General features: G+C 44.8%; 1 protein-coding gene across 2 annotated transcripts; it reads right to left on the bottom strand.

Moving 5' to 3' along the window:
* Nucleotides 1–12,280: 12,280 nt before the first annotated feature.
* LOC101064016 (bcl-2-like protein 1) lies at nt 12,281–13,568 on the bottom strand. 2 transcript variants are annotated; one of them, XM_029836589.1, is made up of 2 exons: nt 13,107–13,568; nt 12,281–12,487 (listed from the first exon to the last, which is right to left on the bottom strand). In XM_029836589.1, the coding sequence occupies exons 1-2, from the start codon at nt 13,566–13,568 to the stop codon at nt 12,314–12,316; spliced, it is 636 nt and encodes a 211-aa protein (XP_029692449.1). In that variant the 3' UTR covers nt 12,281–12,313. The 2 variants fall into 2 exon arrangements, 1 of the variants encoding a protein (XP_029692449.1); XR_003888547.1 differs by having other exon boundaries at nt 12,362–12,487; nt 13,427–13,519.
* Between the last annotated feature and the right edge of the window lie 974 nt (nt 13,569–14,542).

Raw genomic sequence — 14,542 nt, 5'->3', positions numbered from 1 at the left:
TGACCCAGTGGGGTGACAGAGGCCTGTCAGGTGATCATGTTTCTGGACCCCGGCAGCCTTGGCCTATAACAGCATAGCTAAGATGTGACCTAACGATTAGACGACCCCCTAAGTATGATAATTTGTCTGTCTATTATAATAACTGGAACTACAGAATTAGTGACAATAAGCTTTTTCAAAGAGGTAGGTTTTAAGTCAGCCTCCTGTACCTGGACAGGGAGCTGGTTCCATAGCAGGGGGGCCTGGTAGCTAAATGCTCGGCCCCCCATTCTACTCCTAGAAACTCTGGGAACCACAAGTAGACCAGCATTCTGAGAGCGGAGCGGTCTATTGGGCTGATAAGGTATCACTAGCTCCTCCAGGTAGGATGGAGCTAGGCCTCTGAGGACCTTGTAGGTCAAAAGAAGGGTTTTAAAAATTATTCTAAATTTAACGGGCAGCCAATGAAGCGACGCCATTACAGGAGTTATGTGATCTCCTTTGTCAATACCTGTCAGAACTCTGGCTGCAGCATTTTGGATCAACTGGAGGCTTCTTGTTTGGACACCCTAATAATAAAGAATTACAATAGTCCAGCCTGGAAGTAACAAATGCATGGACTAATGTGAGGGTGATGTTTGGTCACCCGCGCTGTTCGTTCACTAGACTCAGATCAACCACACAAACAACAGGAGGCCTTGCAAGGGAGAGCTGACGAGCAGTTCAAGCTTCCTCTCTCAACTCCGCCCGTCTGCTGCTCGCTCTCCTCTTTTATTTGGTGCACACAACATTTATGTCAATCTGACCTCATGATTCCTTCTCCTCCTATCTCTCCGACTTCCTCGTGTCCTTGAACATGGTACCTCTCAGTGCTGGGTACCTAACAGCTTCAATACTTAGTTCAAACACTCATACATTCCTTTTGATTAAACATTCTAAATCTACTTACTATACTTACTATAGCATTGAAACGATAACAACAATAATTCTTCTCACATTTCCCTCCTGTTTATCGTTAAATGCGTCTAGATTACATCTTTTCATTTTATGAAATTTAAATGCATTACGTCATTTTCCTAGAAACACATTTCTTACACTCAGAGTTCAACATGGGTACAGCTTAAGACATCTCAAACATTTCATTTACATCTTGCATCACATTTGTCCATTCTTCTTCTGATTCCTTTTCATCGTTGTCCAGTAGAGATCGTTCTTCCACCTGCAGCAAAGTACTAGTAACAGCTGATCCCACGAGCCGGCCAATGCAACCCCGAACAAGAGGTACTACACAGCAAGCTAGTATGGCTAATACTAGCAGCACTATCCCTATCATCATTCCTATCTTGAACAACAGTTCCCTCCACCTTGACAACATCCCTGTAAGCCAATCTGGTGGAGGACTACCATCATCAATCATAGCTCTCTGTAGTTTAGTTAAATTTTTCAATGCGCTATCAAATGACCGTCCGCATCATTCTCTGGGATGAACGTACAACAGTAATCTCCTACCATTGCACAAACTCCTCCCTGGGGGGCCGTTATGAGATCTAAGGCCATCCTATTCTGCATGGTCATCAGTCTTAGCGCTGTCATTTCTTCCTTGACTCCTGTGAGAGCAACTTTTGTCAAATTAGTAAATACTTTCAACCTGTAATCAACTGTTTCCAATCTCAATATGTTCTTTCCTATTCCTAGCCACGGAAAGAGTGTCAAGATCACTTTATTTCCGGTTGACCAATGCTTAAACTCTCGTGGTACATCTGTGCCCCACACTGAGTCATGTGGTTTGAACCCGTCATTCAAATCTCTCCTGGAACGCAACTGTGGTGCAGAGCTAGCATTAGCAGCATAAATTATGACTGTGTGATCCTTGAGATGTACTGGAGCACACACTCCTGACCAGTTTGCTGGTAGGTCTGCATACGCATTGTGTCCACATAACCACCATCCCTTATTCACTAATTGCGTACCTTTGTCTCCTAGCGCGAAAGCGGGATAGTTACATGTACAGTTATAACCTTCTGGACACCTCTGTGTTGCTTCATCTAAGGTATATGCACCACATAAGTGCCGGGGGTCATCAATACACTCCTGTTCACACTGTTCGGAACTTTTATTTTGCTGCAGACACGTTTTCCGATAAGGCCGATTAGTTGAGGTGTTAAACTTCACATCACGACTGACTCCCAGTGTGCATGACGTATAAACAACTTTACAGACATCCTTGTGTAATGACCCTAAGTCTCTACCACCACTCCGTGCATAACAGTATGTGTGATTTATTGCACCTAGCACAGGGAATCTGAATCTATTGGCTTTCCCTGCCATTGTCCGTAGTGGCTCTTGGGTGCAGTTGCTGCGAGCGAACCACGTTCCGTCCAACAACTTGAGTGTGAAGTTCGTGTCACGGCTTAGCCCTATGTGGACAAAGCACTGTCCTTCACTCCCTGTCATCGGTTCAGCAGTTACTCGCGGTGTATGCACAGAAACTGGTAGCATAGAACAAACATAACAACGAGAATGATTCTGTGTCCGAGCTGTGAAATTAGCATAGCGCCACCATGTATTCAAACTGTAAGTGTGTGAGGACTCTGGATTTTGTTCTAACCATGAATGTTCTAAGTGGCTAACTACGGTGCGTTTAGCGCGCGCGTAGCTCTCATCCTGTCTCAGAGCATCATTCTGTCCCTGATTACCTCCCTCCTGTCGGAAGTTCCAAAGGCCAAAACTCACGAGTCCTGCCGTCACAGCACTCACCACAATTAGGAAGAACAACTTCATTTCCTTTTAGCTCTCCTTCTCAGGTTCCGACGGGGTTCAGCCGTTGCTGGACCTATACAGGCCGTCAGCCGTTTACGGAGAGTCCGCCACTGCTCCCTCGCCTTCACCTGGAAAAATTTTCTGTTTCTTACAATGTGAAAGGTGTATCCACGACAGTTTCCCGTCCACTCGAACTGCAGTCTTTGTGGTCAGCTGTACTTGATAAGGACCTTCCCATCTAGGTGTGTTCCACCTCTTCCGCACAAACTTCTTCACCCACACGTAGTCGCCTGGTTGAATGGGTTCCTGGGGGGTGGAATCTGTGGAAGACACAGGACTAGGCAGAACATTTACAGTATTCACACATCGGTTAAGTAACACTTTTTTCAGATAATCTGCTATTGTTTCCTCAACATGTTTTAGCTCATTTGTTGTTGCAAAGTATGGTCGGCAATAAGGCCGCCCATAGAATGCTTCAAAAGGTGTGATGCCTGTTTTCTTGTGTGGTGTTATGTGCATCCATAATTTCACCAGGTCGAGACAAAACATCCAGTTCTTTCCTGTCTCGTCCATACACTTCTTCAGTCTGTTCTTAATAGTACCATTGACTCTTTCAACCAACCCTGCACTCTGGGGGTGGTATGCGCAGTGATTCTTCAAATCAATGTCCAAAGTTACTCCAACAGTTTTCACTATCTCATTTACAAAATGGCTTCCATTGTCGCTCCAGGTGACCTTCGGAATGCCAAACCTGGGAATGATCTCTCTACATAAAACTTTTGCTACTGTCAGTGCATCTGCTTTTGCTGTGGGGAAAATTTCTACCCACCTAGTAAATCCATCTAACACTACTAGACAATATTGTTTACCTTCACATGGTGTTAGCTGAATAAAATCTAGAAAAACTGTGTGAAATGGATGATTTGGTAATGGTGTAGTGCCTGCAGGGGCCTTAAGGGCTCCCTGTGGGCTGTGTTTTACACAAATAGCACATTGTGAACAAAAATTTTTTGAGTAGGTATGAAATCCTATAGTGTAATAATGTTCATTAACCATCTGTACCATCCCTCCTGTTGAGACATGGCATGGCCCATGGCTCACTAATGCTGCCCATTTATGCATATTCCGGGGAAGGATTGGCTTGTTTCCTATGGTTAATAGTCCTTTATCATCCAGTTTGGCTCCTCGCTTCTTCCACGTGGCCTTTTCTTTTTCTGGAGCACCTTGTTCCATTTCTTTTAGAATATCATTATCTGCAGGTTCTAAGGTAAATGATTCCTCATTATCAAGAAGTGTGTTGTTATTTGCTGCAGCCTTTGCGGCTCTGTCAGCAAAGGCATTGCCTTGTGAGACTGCGTCTGTGTTGTTAGTGTGTGCAGTGCATTTACATACAGCTATTTTGCGTGGCTGCTGTACTGCTGCCAATAACTTTTTTAACAGTTCTGCATGCATGACCGGTTTGCCGGTCGACGTTTTCATCCCTCTTAAATTCCATTGTTGAGGAAACACAAACAGCGTGGAAAATGCATATTGACTATCTGTATAAATGGTAACATCTTGTCCTTTGCTTAGTTCACAGGCACGTGTGAGTGCGACGAGTTCTGCAGCTTGAGCAGAATAGGAGGAGGGAAGTGATTTCGCCTCCACCACCTCGGTTGCTGTAACTACTGCATAGGCAGTTCTAGTGCGTCCACAGTCATCCTTTCTCGATGATCCATCCACAAAGAGTGTCTGTCCTGTAGTCAACGCGACATCACTGAGATCTGGTCGCGGCAGGACCTTGGTGGAGACCTCATCCAGGCAGTTGTGCTGGTGTCCCTCTTCTGCGGTGGGTAGCAGCGTTGCTGGGTTTAAGGTCGTGCAGCGACGAATCGTCAGATTCGGCTGAGACAGCAACACTGCCATGCAGGAAAGATGACGTGCTGGCGACAGGAATGCTATCTTACTTTGTAGCAGCAGTATTGATACTGCATGTGGAACTAGCAAAGTTAGCTCATGATATAGCACCACTCCTGCGGAGGCTTTCACTGCCTCAGATGCTGCCACCACTGCTTTAACGCATGGTGGGAGTGCACAAACTACGGGATCTAGCTTGTGGGAGTAGTAGGCCACTGGCTGCCTCTTATCTCCGTGCTTCTGCAACAAAACTGAAGTCATAAAATCACCCTTGCAATCTACGACCTGCTCAAAAGGCTTCTGATAGTCTGGCAGCTTTAACACTCCAGCACCTACAAGGGCCTGCTTTGTGTGTGTAAATGCTTCTTCAGCTTCAGGGGTCCATGTTAACACATCAGTCATTGCTAAGGGATTATCATACATCAATGCTTGTAAAGGGGCAGTTATTTCCGCATAATCTAAGATCCATGATCTGCAAAAAGAATGACATCATCTGCTTCTTTGTTTTTGGTTTTGGGGCTTCAAGCACTGCTGTTTTCCTCGACTCGAGAATAGCTTTACCATTATGTGTCAAAACATGGCCCAGATAAATCACTTCCTGCTTCACCAGTTGCAGTTTGCTTTTGCTTAATTTATGGCCTTGTGAAGCTAGCCAGTGTAGCAATGCTAGCGTGTCTGACCAACAATCTGCCTCTGTTTTTGACGCCATGAGGATGTCATCCACGTAGACGAGGATTTGACTTCCACACGGAGGTTTAAACTTAGCTAATGATGACATCATTACCTGAGAAAAGATTGTGGGACTCTCACAGTAGCCCTGAGGTAACCTTGTCCAGGTGTACCTCCGTCCTTGAAACGTAAATGCAAACCAAAACTGGCTGTCTGGATGTACTGGTACAGAGAAAAATGCATTGGATACATCGATCACCGTGTACCACTGATGTTCAGGGTTTAAGTCATTCAGCAGAGTGTATGGATCTGCGACTAAGGGAGACCTAGGGACCACTGCAGCATTTACAGCTTGCAGGTCCTGCACCATCCGCCAGCCGGTAGATGGTGATGACTTCCTTACTGGAAATAGGGGTGTATTTACAGGAGATTCAGGACACTCTCTGATGACTCCTGCTTTAAGCAGTGAGTTAAATATCGGAACAATACCCTCCTGTGCATCAGTTTTAAGGGGATATTGTCTCTGAAATGGTCTATAATCTGATTTAGGGATTATTTTTACAGGTTCTGCTCCTTTTATAAGACCTACATCTGCAGGTCCTTCCGACCATAATTCAGGGGGAAGCTCTTTCAGCTTCTCCTCTTCCTCCTGCGTGAGGAAGATGTTTTCTTCTCATGAACTCTGGTCTGTGCGGTGCGTTGCTGGATGAGTCAGCAACCATGTTTTAAGGGGAATGCGCCACACCTGGAACTGATCATTAAAATCACCCTCACCCTTAGGCCTATAGGGCAGGCTGCTCCAGTGTTTTACGTCACTTCCCAAGTCTTGCCATCTTTTCTTAAGCGGTTTAGCAATAGAAACATGTGGTACAGAACCTGACACTTTGAATAGCGCTGCTGCTTCGGCGGAAAAACTTCCTGCCGTGCAGACAGCTGTCTGACCACACACATATAGATGCATAATTACAATCATTTGTGGATCTTTGAGTTTAGCAAACTTCTCTGCATAGCTTGATGTGCCGTGTGAGTTTGATTTACAGATCTCACCAGTGCGCTCCACGTGCATGGTTACATGCAGGTCAGTTTGATTGTGGAGCTGGGCTTCAGGCTGTAAGTATGACAGAGCTTTACCATATATCATAGTGATTGGGTCAGAAAATGGAGGGGGCTGCTTTTCAGGAATGTCAAGTGACCAAAATTTACTGCACATCTCTCCTTCTCTTACCCACAGATTAACCATTCTATCTACAGACCACATCCCTTCGGCTGTGGTGCGAATCATCAACTGAAGCTGAGAGATAAGATCTCTTCCTAACAGATTTACGGGACATGTGGTGGAGATCACGAAAGGGGCTTTAAGTGTGATTCCACTTACAGGGTCACAAACATCTACAGGAACTGACATTCTTTCTTTGGTTACGAGACCATTTGCTGATCTCACAAAAATCTGTGTAGAAGTTGGCTTCAGGGCTATTGGATCTCTAATTACTGATTTACCTGCACCCGTGTCTACTAAAAATGTTAAAGAATTGCCTAACACGGTCAGTTGTATTTCTGGTTTTCCTTCAGCAAACAGGAAGACGGTTTCTAAGTCTAAAACATCTTCTAGGTCATCTTTTTCAAATTGGTCAAATTTTGTGCCCTGATTTGTTTTAATTTTTGTGACATCTTTTTCCGGTTCTAGTCATTGCTGAGGTGGATTAGAACCTTGCTGCTGTCCTCTATTGTATCTCTGGTCACGTTGTTTCTTTTTGCAATCACGTTCCCAGTGTCCATAATTTTTACAATAATGACACCGATCTTTTTCACGGAAATTGCCTCCTCCTCCCCTTCCGCCTCGGCCTTGCCCACGCCCGCGGCCTCGGCTTGGGAGAGGGTTGGCATTGAAAAACATGCCTGTTGATTGGTTCTTACTTTTTTGGCATTGTCTTTCAGCATGCATAGCATGTTGTTCATAGCGGTTTAGGTTACAAGTTCCGAAATCAACTAATTGTCTCTCTACCCAGGTTTTTATCTCTGATTTTGATCCCCCATGTATAGCTTGCTTTAACTGCTGTTGGTAGGGACCTTCTGGTTCTTCCGCATACGGAATTCCACTATTTTTCCGGAACACATCTTTCATTCTCATGCTATAGTCTTCAAAACTTTCGTCAGTCTTTTGTCTCGTGGCCGTAATGGCGCTGTAGTCAGCTCGTCTGGTAAAAACAGTTCGCATGCGCTCGTACAGTCTGTCGAGTCTGTCATTTAGTTCTTGGCTGCCAGGCTGCCATGGTTGTTGAGTGGCTGGATCCACTGGGACCCAATCTCCTCTAACAGTGCCCCATTTCTTGCCATTAACGCACATGAGGACTTGCTGTGTTTCAGTACCGTTAGTATGGTAACTTCTTAGTAACTGTCTTATGTCTTGGATGCACGACTCTACGTCCATTTGGGGCGAGGTTATGTCATCACAAGCTTTTTTACAGTCTTCTGGAGTCCAGGTTCTGTACACCAAGATAGTAGGATCTTGACCCTGCACACCGGCTTGTGGATTTGCAACCTGGATCATTGGGTACATCTGCACAGTGTTGTCCTGCATGTGATAATTTCTGCACTGGGCTCCCGATGGAAAGGGACCCAAAAAGGGATTAGTGCTCAGAGCCAGGGGATCTAAGGCTCCGGGCGGGTCCAATGGGACCGCCTGAGGAGGAGCTAGTGGAACAGGAGGTGGAGGAACATACGGAGGAGGCACATTTATCAGTTGACTCCTGCATCCTGTTTCGTTGTCCTCCGCCCTCACGTACGCACTCAGCGATGGGTAAAAGGGGTTCTCATTTTTCTCTTCTTTTTCTCTTTTCCGTTTCTCTTTTTCTTGATTTTGTTTTTCTCTTCTATATTTTGATTCAGTGAGCCAGAGATGACATTGTGTCAACCCCACATTTACTTTTGGATGTTTCTTTCCATATTCTATTAAATCTTCTTTTAATTTTGTAATATTGCCTGGCCTGTCTAAGTTACCATCCCAATCGAACTTAGTCATCCACAGTTGAACATATGAGCATGAACCTGGATATTTGTCTTCCATGTGTTTACATGATGCTGGGTTTTCGAATTCAGCACCTTTTGTGGAATGTTGGTTGCCCATGTTTGCACTTTATTTCATCAGTTTTTATGTACTTGAGTGGAGACGCCTGATCTCCCGACTGAACAACCCTCAATCCCTACAGGATATCTAGTTCAGTCCCCCTGCCGTGGCCTTATAGTCAATCGTTCTCGATCAGGAGAGTATACACCAGGCTTCTACCTCCGAGGAGGCGGGTGTATCTTGCCTCTGCTTCTCTCCCGATGACCAGGCAGGTAATACCGCGGTATTTTCTGTGTAGCGCTTTTCGTGTCTTATACTCACTCCGTTGATTCTATGGTTTCTCTCTGAGTTGTTTTAGTGCCTTCTTCCCGTCACTGGAGATGGTCGCCCTGGGAGGGACGAAGACCGGCCTTCCGTCAACTCGTGATGAAAGGTCTTTCACTTCGGACGTCCTTTTGACTCCGGCTGTGCACAGACTTCGGCGTTCGGTCGTCCCACGGTGCTCCTCTCCAGGTCTTGGGATCCGGCTCGAAGGACCAATTTTTGTGAGGGTGATGTTTGGTCACCCGCGCTGTTCGTTCACTAGACTCAGATCAACCACACAAACAACAGGAGGCCTTGCAAGGGAGAGCTGACGAGCAGTTCAAGCTTCCTCTCTCAACTCCGCCCGTCTGCTGCTCGCTCTCCTCTTTTATTTGGTGCACACAACATTTATGTCAATCTGACCTCATGATTCCTTCTCCGACTTCCTCGTGTCCTTGAACATGGTACCTCTCAGTGCTGGGTACCTAACAGCTTCAATACTTGGTTCAAACAATCATACATTCCTTTTGATTAAACATTCTAAATCTACTTACTATACTTACTATAGCATTGAAACGATAACAACAATAATTCTTCTCACACTAACTTTTCAGCATCACGCAGTAGCTTTCTGATCTTTGCGATGTTCCTCAGGTGAAAAAAGGCACTTCTAGAGACTAATTTAATGTGTGAGTTGAAGGAGAGATTTTGATCAAAAGTTACTCCAAGATTCCTCACAGAGAGACTAGATGCTAATGAGATACCATCTAGAGTGATCATGTGATCTAATCTATCCCTGAGAGGTTCAGGACCAAACACCATGACCTCAGTTTTTCCTGAGTTAAGGAGGAGGAAATTTGAAGACATCCAGGACTTTATGGTCTTTAAGACAGGTCTAAAGCTTCACTAACTTCTCTGTCTCCTCTGGTTTCATTGATAAATAAAGCTGGGTGTCATCAGCGACTAATTGGCGACTCTATTTTGCGCTACGTGAAGCCGACTCCAGCGACCATAGTCAAGTGCATTCCGGGGGCCAGAGCGGGCGACATAGAAGCCAATCTAAAGCTGCTGGCGAGTAGTAAACGTAAATTTGGTAAAGTTATTATTTACGTCGGAGCCAACGACACCCGGCTTCGTCAGTCGGAGGTCACTAAAATTAACTTGGAGTCGGTGTGTAACTACGCAAAAACGATGTTGGACTCCGTAGCATTCTCTGGTCCCCTCCCCAATCTGGCCAGCGATGAGATGTTTAGCCGCATGTCGTCGCTTCGTCGCTGGCTGTCACGGTGGTGCCCCAAAAACCAGGTGTCCTTTGGAGACAATTGGAGCACTTTTTGGGGAAAACCTGGTCTGATTAGGAGAGCCGGTGTCCCTCCCACAGGGGTTGGTGCCGCTCTCATTTCGAGTAACTTGGCCAAGTTTATTAGACCCAAAGTGACCTGACAATCCAGGGTCCAGACCAGGATGCAGAGTTGTAGTCTTACACACCTCTCTGCTGCTTCCTTAGAACCCTCATCCACCAACAATAAGATATTTAACACTATAGAGGTAGTCTCTGTTCCACGGTTAAAAGTTCACCAAGCACAGAGCAAGGGAACGGTCAATCACCATAATCTTATTAAAATTAATACTAAAGCACAAGTTGGAGAAACTAATATCACAGTTAAGTGTGGACTGTTAAATATTAGATCTCGTTTGTGTAAATCCCTGTTAGTGCACAACCTGATAGCGGATCATCACATTGATCTGTTTTGTCTTACTGAGACCTGGCTTCAGGAGGAGGAGTATGTTAGCTTAAATGAATCTACTCCTCCTACCCATCTTAATTATCATATTCCTCGTGTTACTGGTCGAGGAGGGGGAGATGTGCAATCTATCACTCCAAGTTATTAATTAATCCCAGACCAAAACATGCTTCCAGTTCATTTGAAAGCCTGATTCTTGGCATCACCCATCTGAACCGGAGAACAGAAAAGCCACTTTTGTTTGTAGTTGTATATTGCCCCCCTGCTGGGCCACATTCAGAGTTCCTTTCTGAGTTCCCTGACTTCTTATCTGACTTGGTCCTCAGAACAGATAAAGTCATTATTATTGGAGACTTACTATACATGTAGACGTTGTAAATGACAGCTTTAGAAATGGCTTAATTTCATTACTTGAGTCAGTCGGTTTCCTCCAGCAGATAAACCAACCAACTCATATCTTTAACTACACCCTAGATCTAGTTCTGACTTTTGGTGTTGAGGTAGAACATGTGTGAGTGTTTCCTCAGAACCCACTCCTGTCAGATCATGTTTTGATCACTTTTACATTTATGATTAAGGTTTCTTCTATGCTTAGAACACAGTCTTACTATAGCAGATGTCTTTCAGATAATGCTGAAGCTAAGTTTAAGGAAGCGATCCCTGTGCTGATTCCAGGACCACTGTGTGTTTCTCCAGGGATCAATCATTATAATCTTAGCCCTGCTGAGGCTGAAGATGCAGCAACCTCACTGAGAATCATGCTTGATTCTGTTGGCCCCCTGAAAAAGAAAATAATAAATCAGAGGAGGTGCGCCCCCTGGTATGATTCACACATTAGCTATAATTCCCACGCAGGTGTTTGGTGCACGTGCTTTGAGTATTTGTTTGTGGGTGGGGTTCCCTGCAATCTAGTGAAATGGGCTCCATGATGCACATCTCTGAATTGATGGACAAGACAATCTGAACAGAACTGTCAGTCTTACTCACAAGATCTGTCAGTTCTTTAAGTCACAATTCCAGACGTCTGTCCCCTGCCTTAAACATTGTAAACCACCACCATGGTCACCCATGTCAGGTAGATGGTAGCATGTGATCAAGTGCTCTTCCCCAGGCATGGAAGGTCTCTCTCCCATTTCTGTGCAGCTTCAACAACTTTTAATTGTGCACTTAATATTTTTACATGTTAAACTTCTGCATTTGGTCAGGTGATCCGACGCCTCAAGGCACCAGTATGCAACTTGTATTGTATTTCATACTCCTGTACCTTTCCTAGGGGACTGACAGACTTTCCAGGGGAGCAATGAGTTATTTTATACTCTAATCTATTTACTTGTGCTGCTCATATTCAGGTGCTTGCCTGGAACCAGTTTGTTTAGTAGGTGGAAACACAAAGAACTGGAGCAAAGACGAGCACTGGCTCCAAACCGGCCCTGGACCCTCTTTGGCAGAAAAGGTGCTTTTGATGTCTGGCGTCAGCTTGTACTTGCAAAACAGTCACCAAATACCAGAGTCTGTTTCTCAGTGAGGGTGAGTGAGTAGGGGAAAAATGATTGGCCATGGGAAGCAGTCGGTGGGCCTCTGAATGGGACTACACTTCTTGTGAACAGTCACCCAGCCATCCTGGCAAGATTGTCTCCTTGGATGCTACCAGGGGACAGCCTGCTGTAGCTGCACTGGGCTGCGGCGTGGCTGCTATATTTTTTTGGCTAACTGACCTGGCAACTCAGGGTGAAACAAATGGTGAGGCCACGCTAATGCTATGTAAATTACTGTATAATTGGAACAAAATCTCTGAAAAAAACAAGTAGTGCTTTTGAGTAATTTTAATTGTACAATAACTACAAATTTCCAAACATTAATTAAGTGAAATGCAACACAAGCAGGGTACTGACAGTCTCTACGACCAATAAGACATGAAGTGAGAAAATGCATTACGCAATGTACCATAATTTTTTGTAAAAATGATCAAAACACCAGCCAGCACCACCAGTTCGCCCAGTATCCATTTATGCCTTTCTTCCTGAGCTCTGTTTGTGCAGGCTTCTTCCCCATAAATGGCAGCAAAGCAATCCTGTAACAGAGACAAAGGTTCAGACAAAAACCAGACAAAGTGTTTAACTACAGCAGCATTAGCATGAAGGGAGGCTAAAGGAGAACTGGCATTGATGGGGACGGCTGACGTAAGTGCCAGGCGGTGCACAACACGAGAGACGGGGAAATAAAATTATCGGTGAAATTATTCCCAATTTATTTCTGAGGAAGCAACAAACATTGTAAATGGTGGTGGAATTAACTGACATGTAAGTTTGAATTCTAGCTTGGATTCTAAATAAAGATTCTTTTTTTACACACCAAGGTTACATGCCAACATAAATTGCACAATTCTATTAATTTGAAAGGAAAAATAAAGACTAGATTATCTTGGAAATCCCGTCATGTGAAGGGAGTCATTTTTCTTTCAAATCTTCATATAACACAGCTAATACACAGTACACTTTCAGTTACTTCAAACTTGATTTCTATTCACAAAAAAACACTATTTTCTGTTGTCAGATGAATACAATTCCCCTAATCAACTCATGGCCGTTAGTCATTCTAAAAAAAAAAAATAAAGGTTGTATTTTGGTCATCAAATCTCTAACTGCAGCACAAAGGAAGCTGTATTTTGAGTCTCTCTCCTTTACACTCACCCATCCTCCTTGATTCTCAATCCATGGGTTAATCCGTTTGTCCAGGTAAACTGTCATCCAGTCTGCAATGTGGCAAACCGGTTGACTTGCGCTACCCTCGACAGATTGCACACAAATGGCGCCGCCCACGACAAAAAGACCCACAATTGTTCCCCAGTTGATTTCATCACTGAACATGTTGTCCATCAACTTGTTAAAGCTTGCCTGGTTACGAGTCACGGCGCCGTATGAGGAGAGGTCACCTGCTAGCTGAATAAAGTCCTGCTCGAACTTATTTGCCATGCTCCGAAGAGCTGCGATCACAGCCTCTCTACCAGTACCTGCGGATGGAGACGTTCCACTGCTCTCTCTATCAACCAGCAAACCGCTTGAAGCATCCTTTGGTCTGAGCAGAGTGCCTGGGTAGTTCTTCTGAGAGAGTTTGTAGATTAAGTAGTTCTCTACCAGCTCTCTATTAGACATGATTCACTTTCGTAGGGACTGGAATGCAATGATTCTGATTAGCGGAGTTCAGGACGGGATGTTGGCCAGGACACAATAAGAGTTCAATTGTCCTCAAATGTGACAACTGTAGCTCTTCACAACACACTGCCTTGAACAGTTTTTCCTTCTATAGTGTTTGTCTTTGAAGTTTGTCCACACCAGCAGTGGGGGAAGATGTAATATACAACATATTTTGCTTTGAATCAATGTGTCTTTGATCCTTGGAAGATCAAGGCCTCTTTGATCGTTACCCACTTTCGTTAAGTAACGTATTGCGTCACTTCCTGTCTTCCTAATAGTTCGATGGTGCAGGGTGTGTGTTGGATTCACTTTATTTAAAATTGAATACTCGGGAAATTCTAGTCACTCAATAACAACAGGGAGAAAAAAAATCAATATTTAACAAATAAAAGACTCTGCCGAATATTTGCATTAGCATGGCCTCACCGTCTGTTTCACCCGGTGTCTGTGTCTGTTCAGTGTGTAAAATGTTTAGCTACTCCTCTGCCTCTTTTAGTGAAGGGAATAGGTGCAGAAAGTGTAGTTTATTAATGGCTCTGGAGGCGAGACTTAGTGAGCTTGAGATTGGAGTTGTCTAGAGTTGCGTCAGGTGGCCAGGAGAAGGTAGCTGCTGTGGAGCTGCCTAGCGTAGCTACAGCTAGCAGTCCCTCGGCAGCAGCCGAGCAGCTGGCTATCCAGGGCGGCTGGGTGATGGTTCGCACGTAGCGTAGCCCAAACCAAAGGCCCACGGTGCACCACCACCCGCTTCCTGTGGCTCACCGTTTTTCCCCACTCGACGACACACCCGCTGAGAAATTGACTCTGGTAATTGGCGACTCTGTTTTGAGCTATGTGAAGCCGACTCCAGCGACCATAGTTAAGTGCATTCCGGGGGCAGAGCGGGCGACATAGAAGCCAATCTAAAGCTGCTGGCGAGAAGTAAACATAAATTC

Source organism: Takifugu rubripes, chromosome 5 (assembly GCF_901000725.2).
Source record: "Takifugu rubripes chromosome 5, fTakRub1.2, whole genome shotgun sequence".
Taxonomy (NCBI): Eukaryota; Metazoa; Chordata; class Actinopteri; order Tetraodontiformes; family Tetraodontidae; genus Takifugu; species Takifugu rubripes.
Note: the sequence above shows the minus strand (reverse complement) of the source record. Positions and strands in the feature narration are given on the sequence as shown.

What these genes read in the sequence shown, in the direction of transcription:
- LOC101064016 (XM_029836589.1), bottom strand. Translation starts at nt 13,568, where the DNA reads ATGTCTAATAGAGAGCTGGTAGAGAACTACTTAATCTACAAACTCTCT. An exon ending in TTGAGAATCAAGGAGGATGG is followed by an intron (nt 12,488 to 13,106) that starts GTGAGTGTAAAG and finishes TCTCTGTTACAG; the next exon opens with GATTGCTTTGCTGCCATTTA.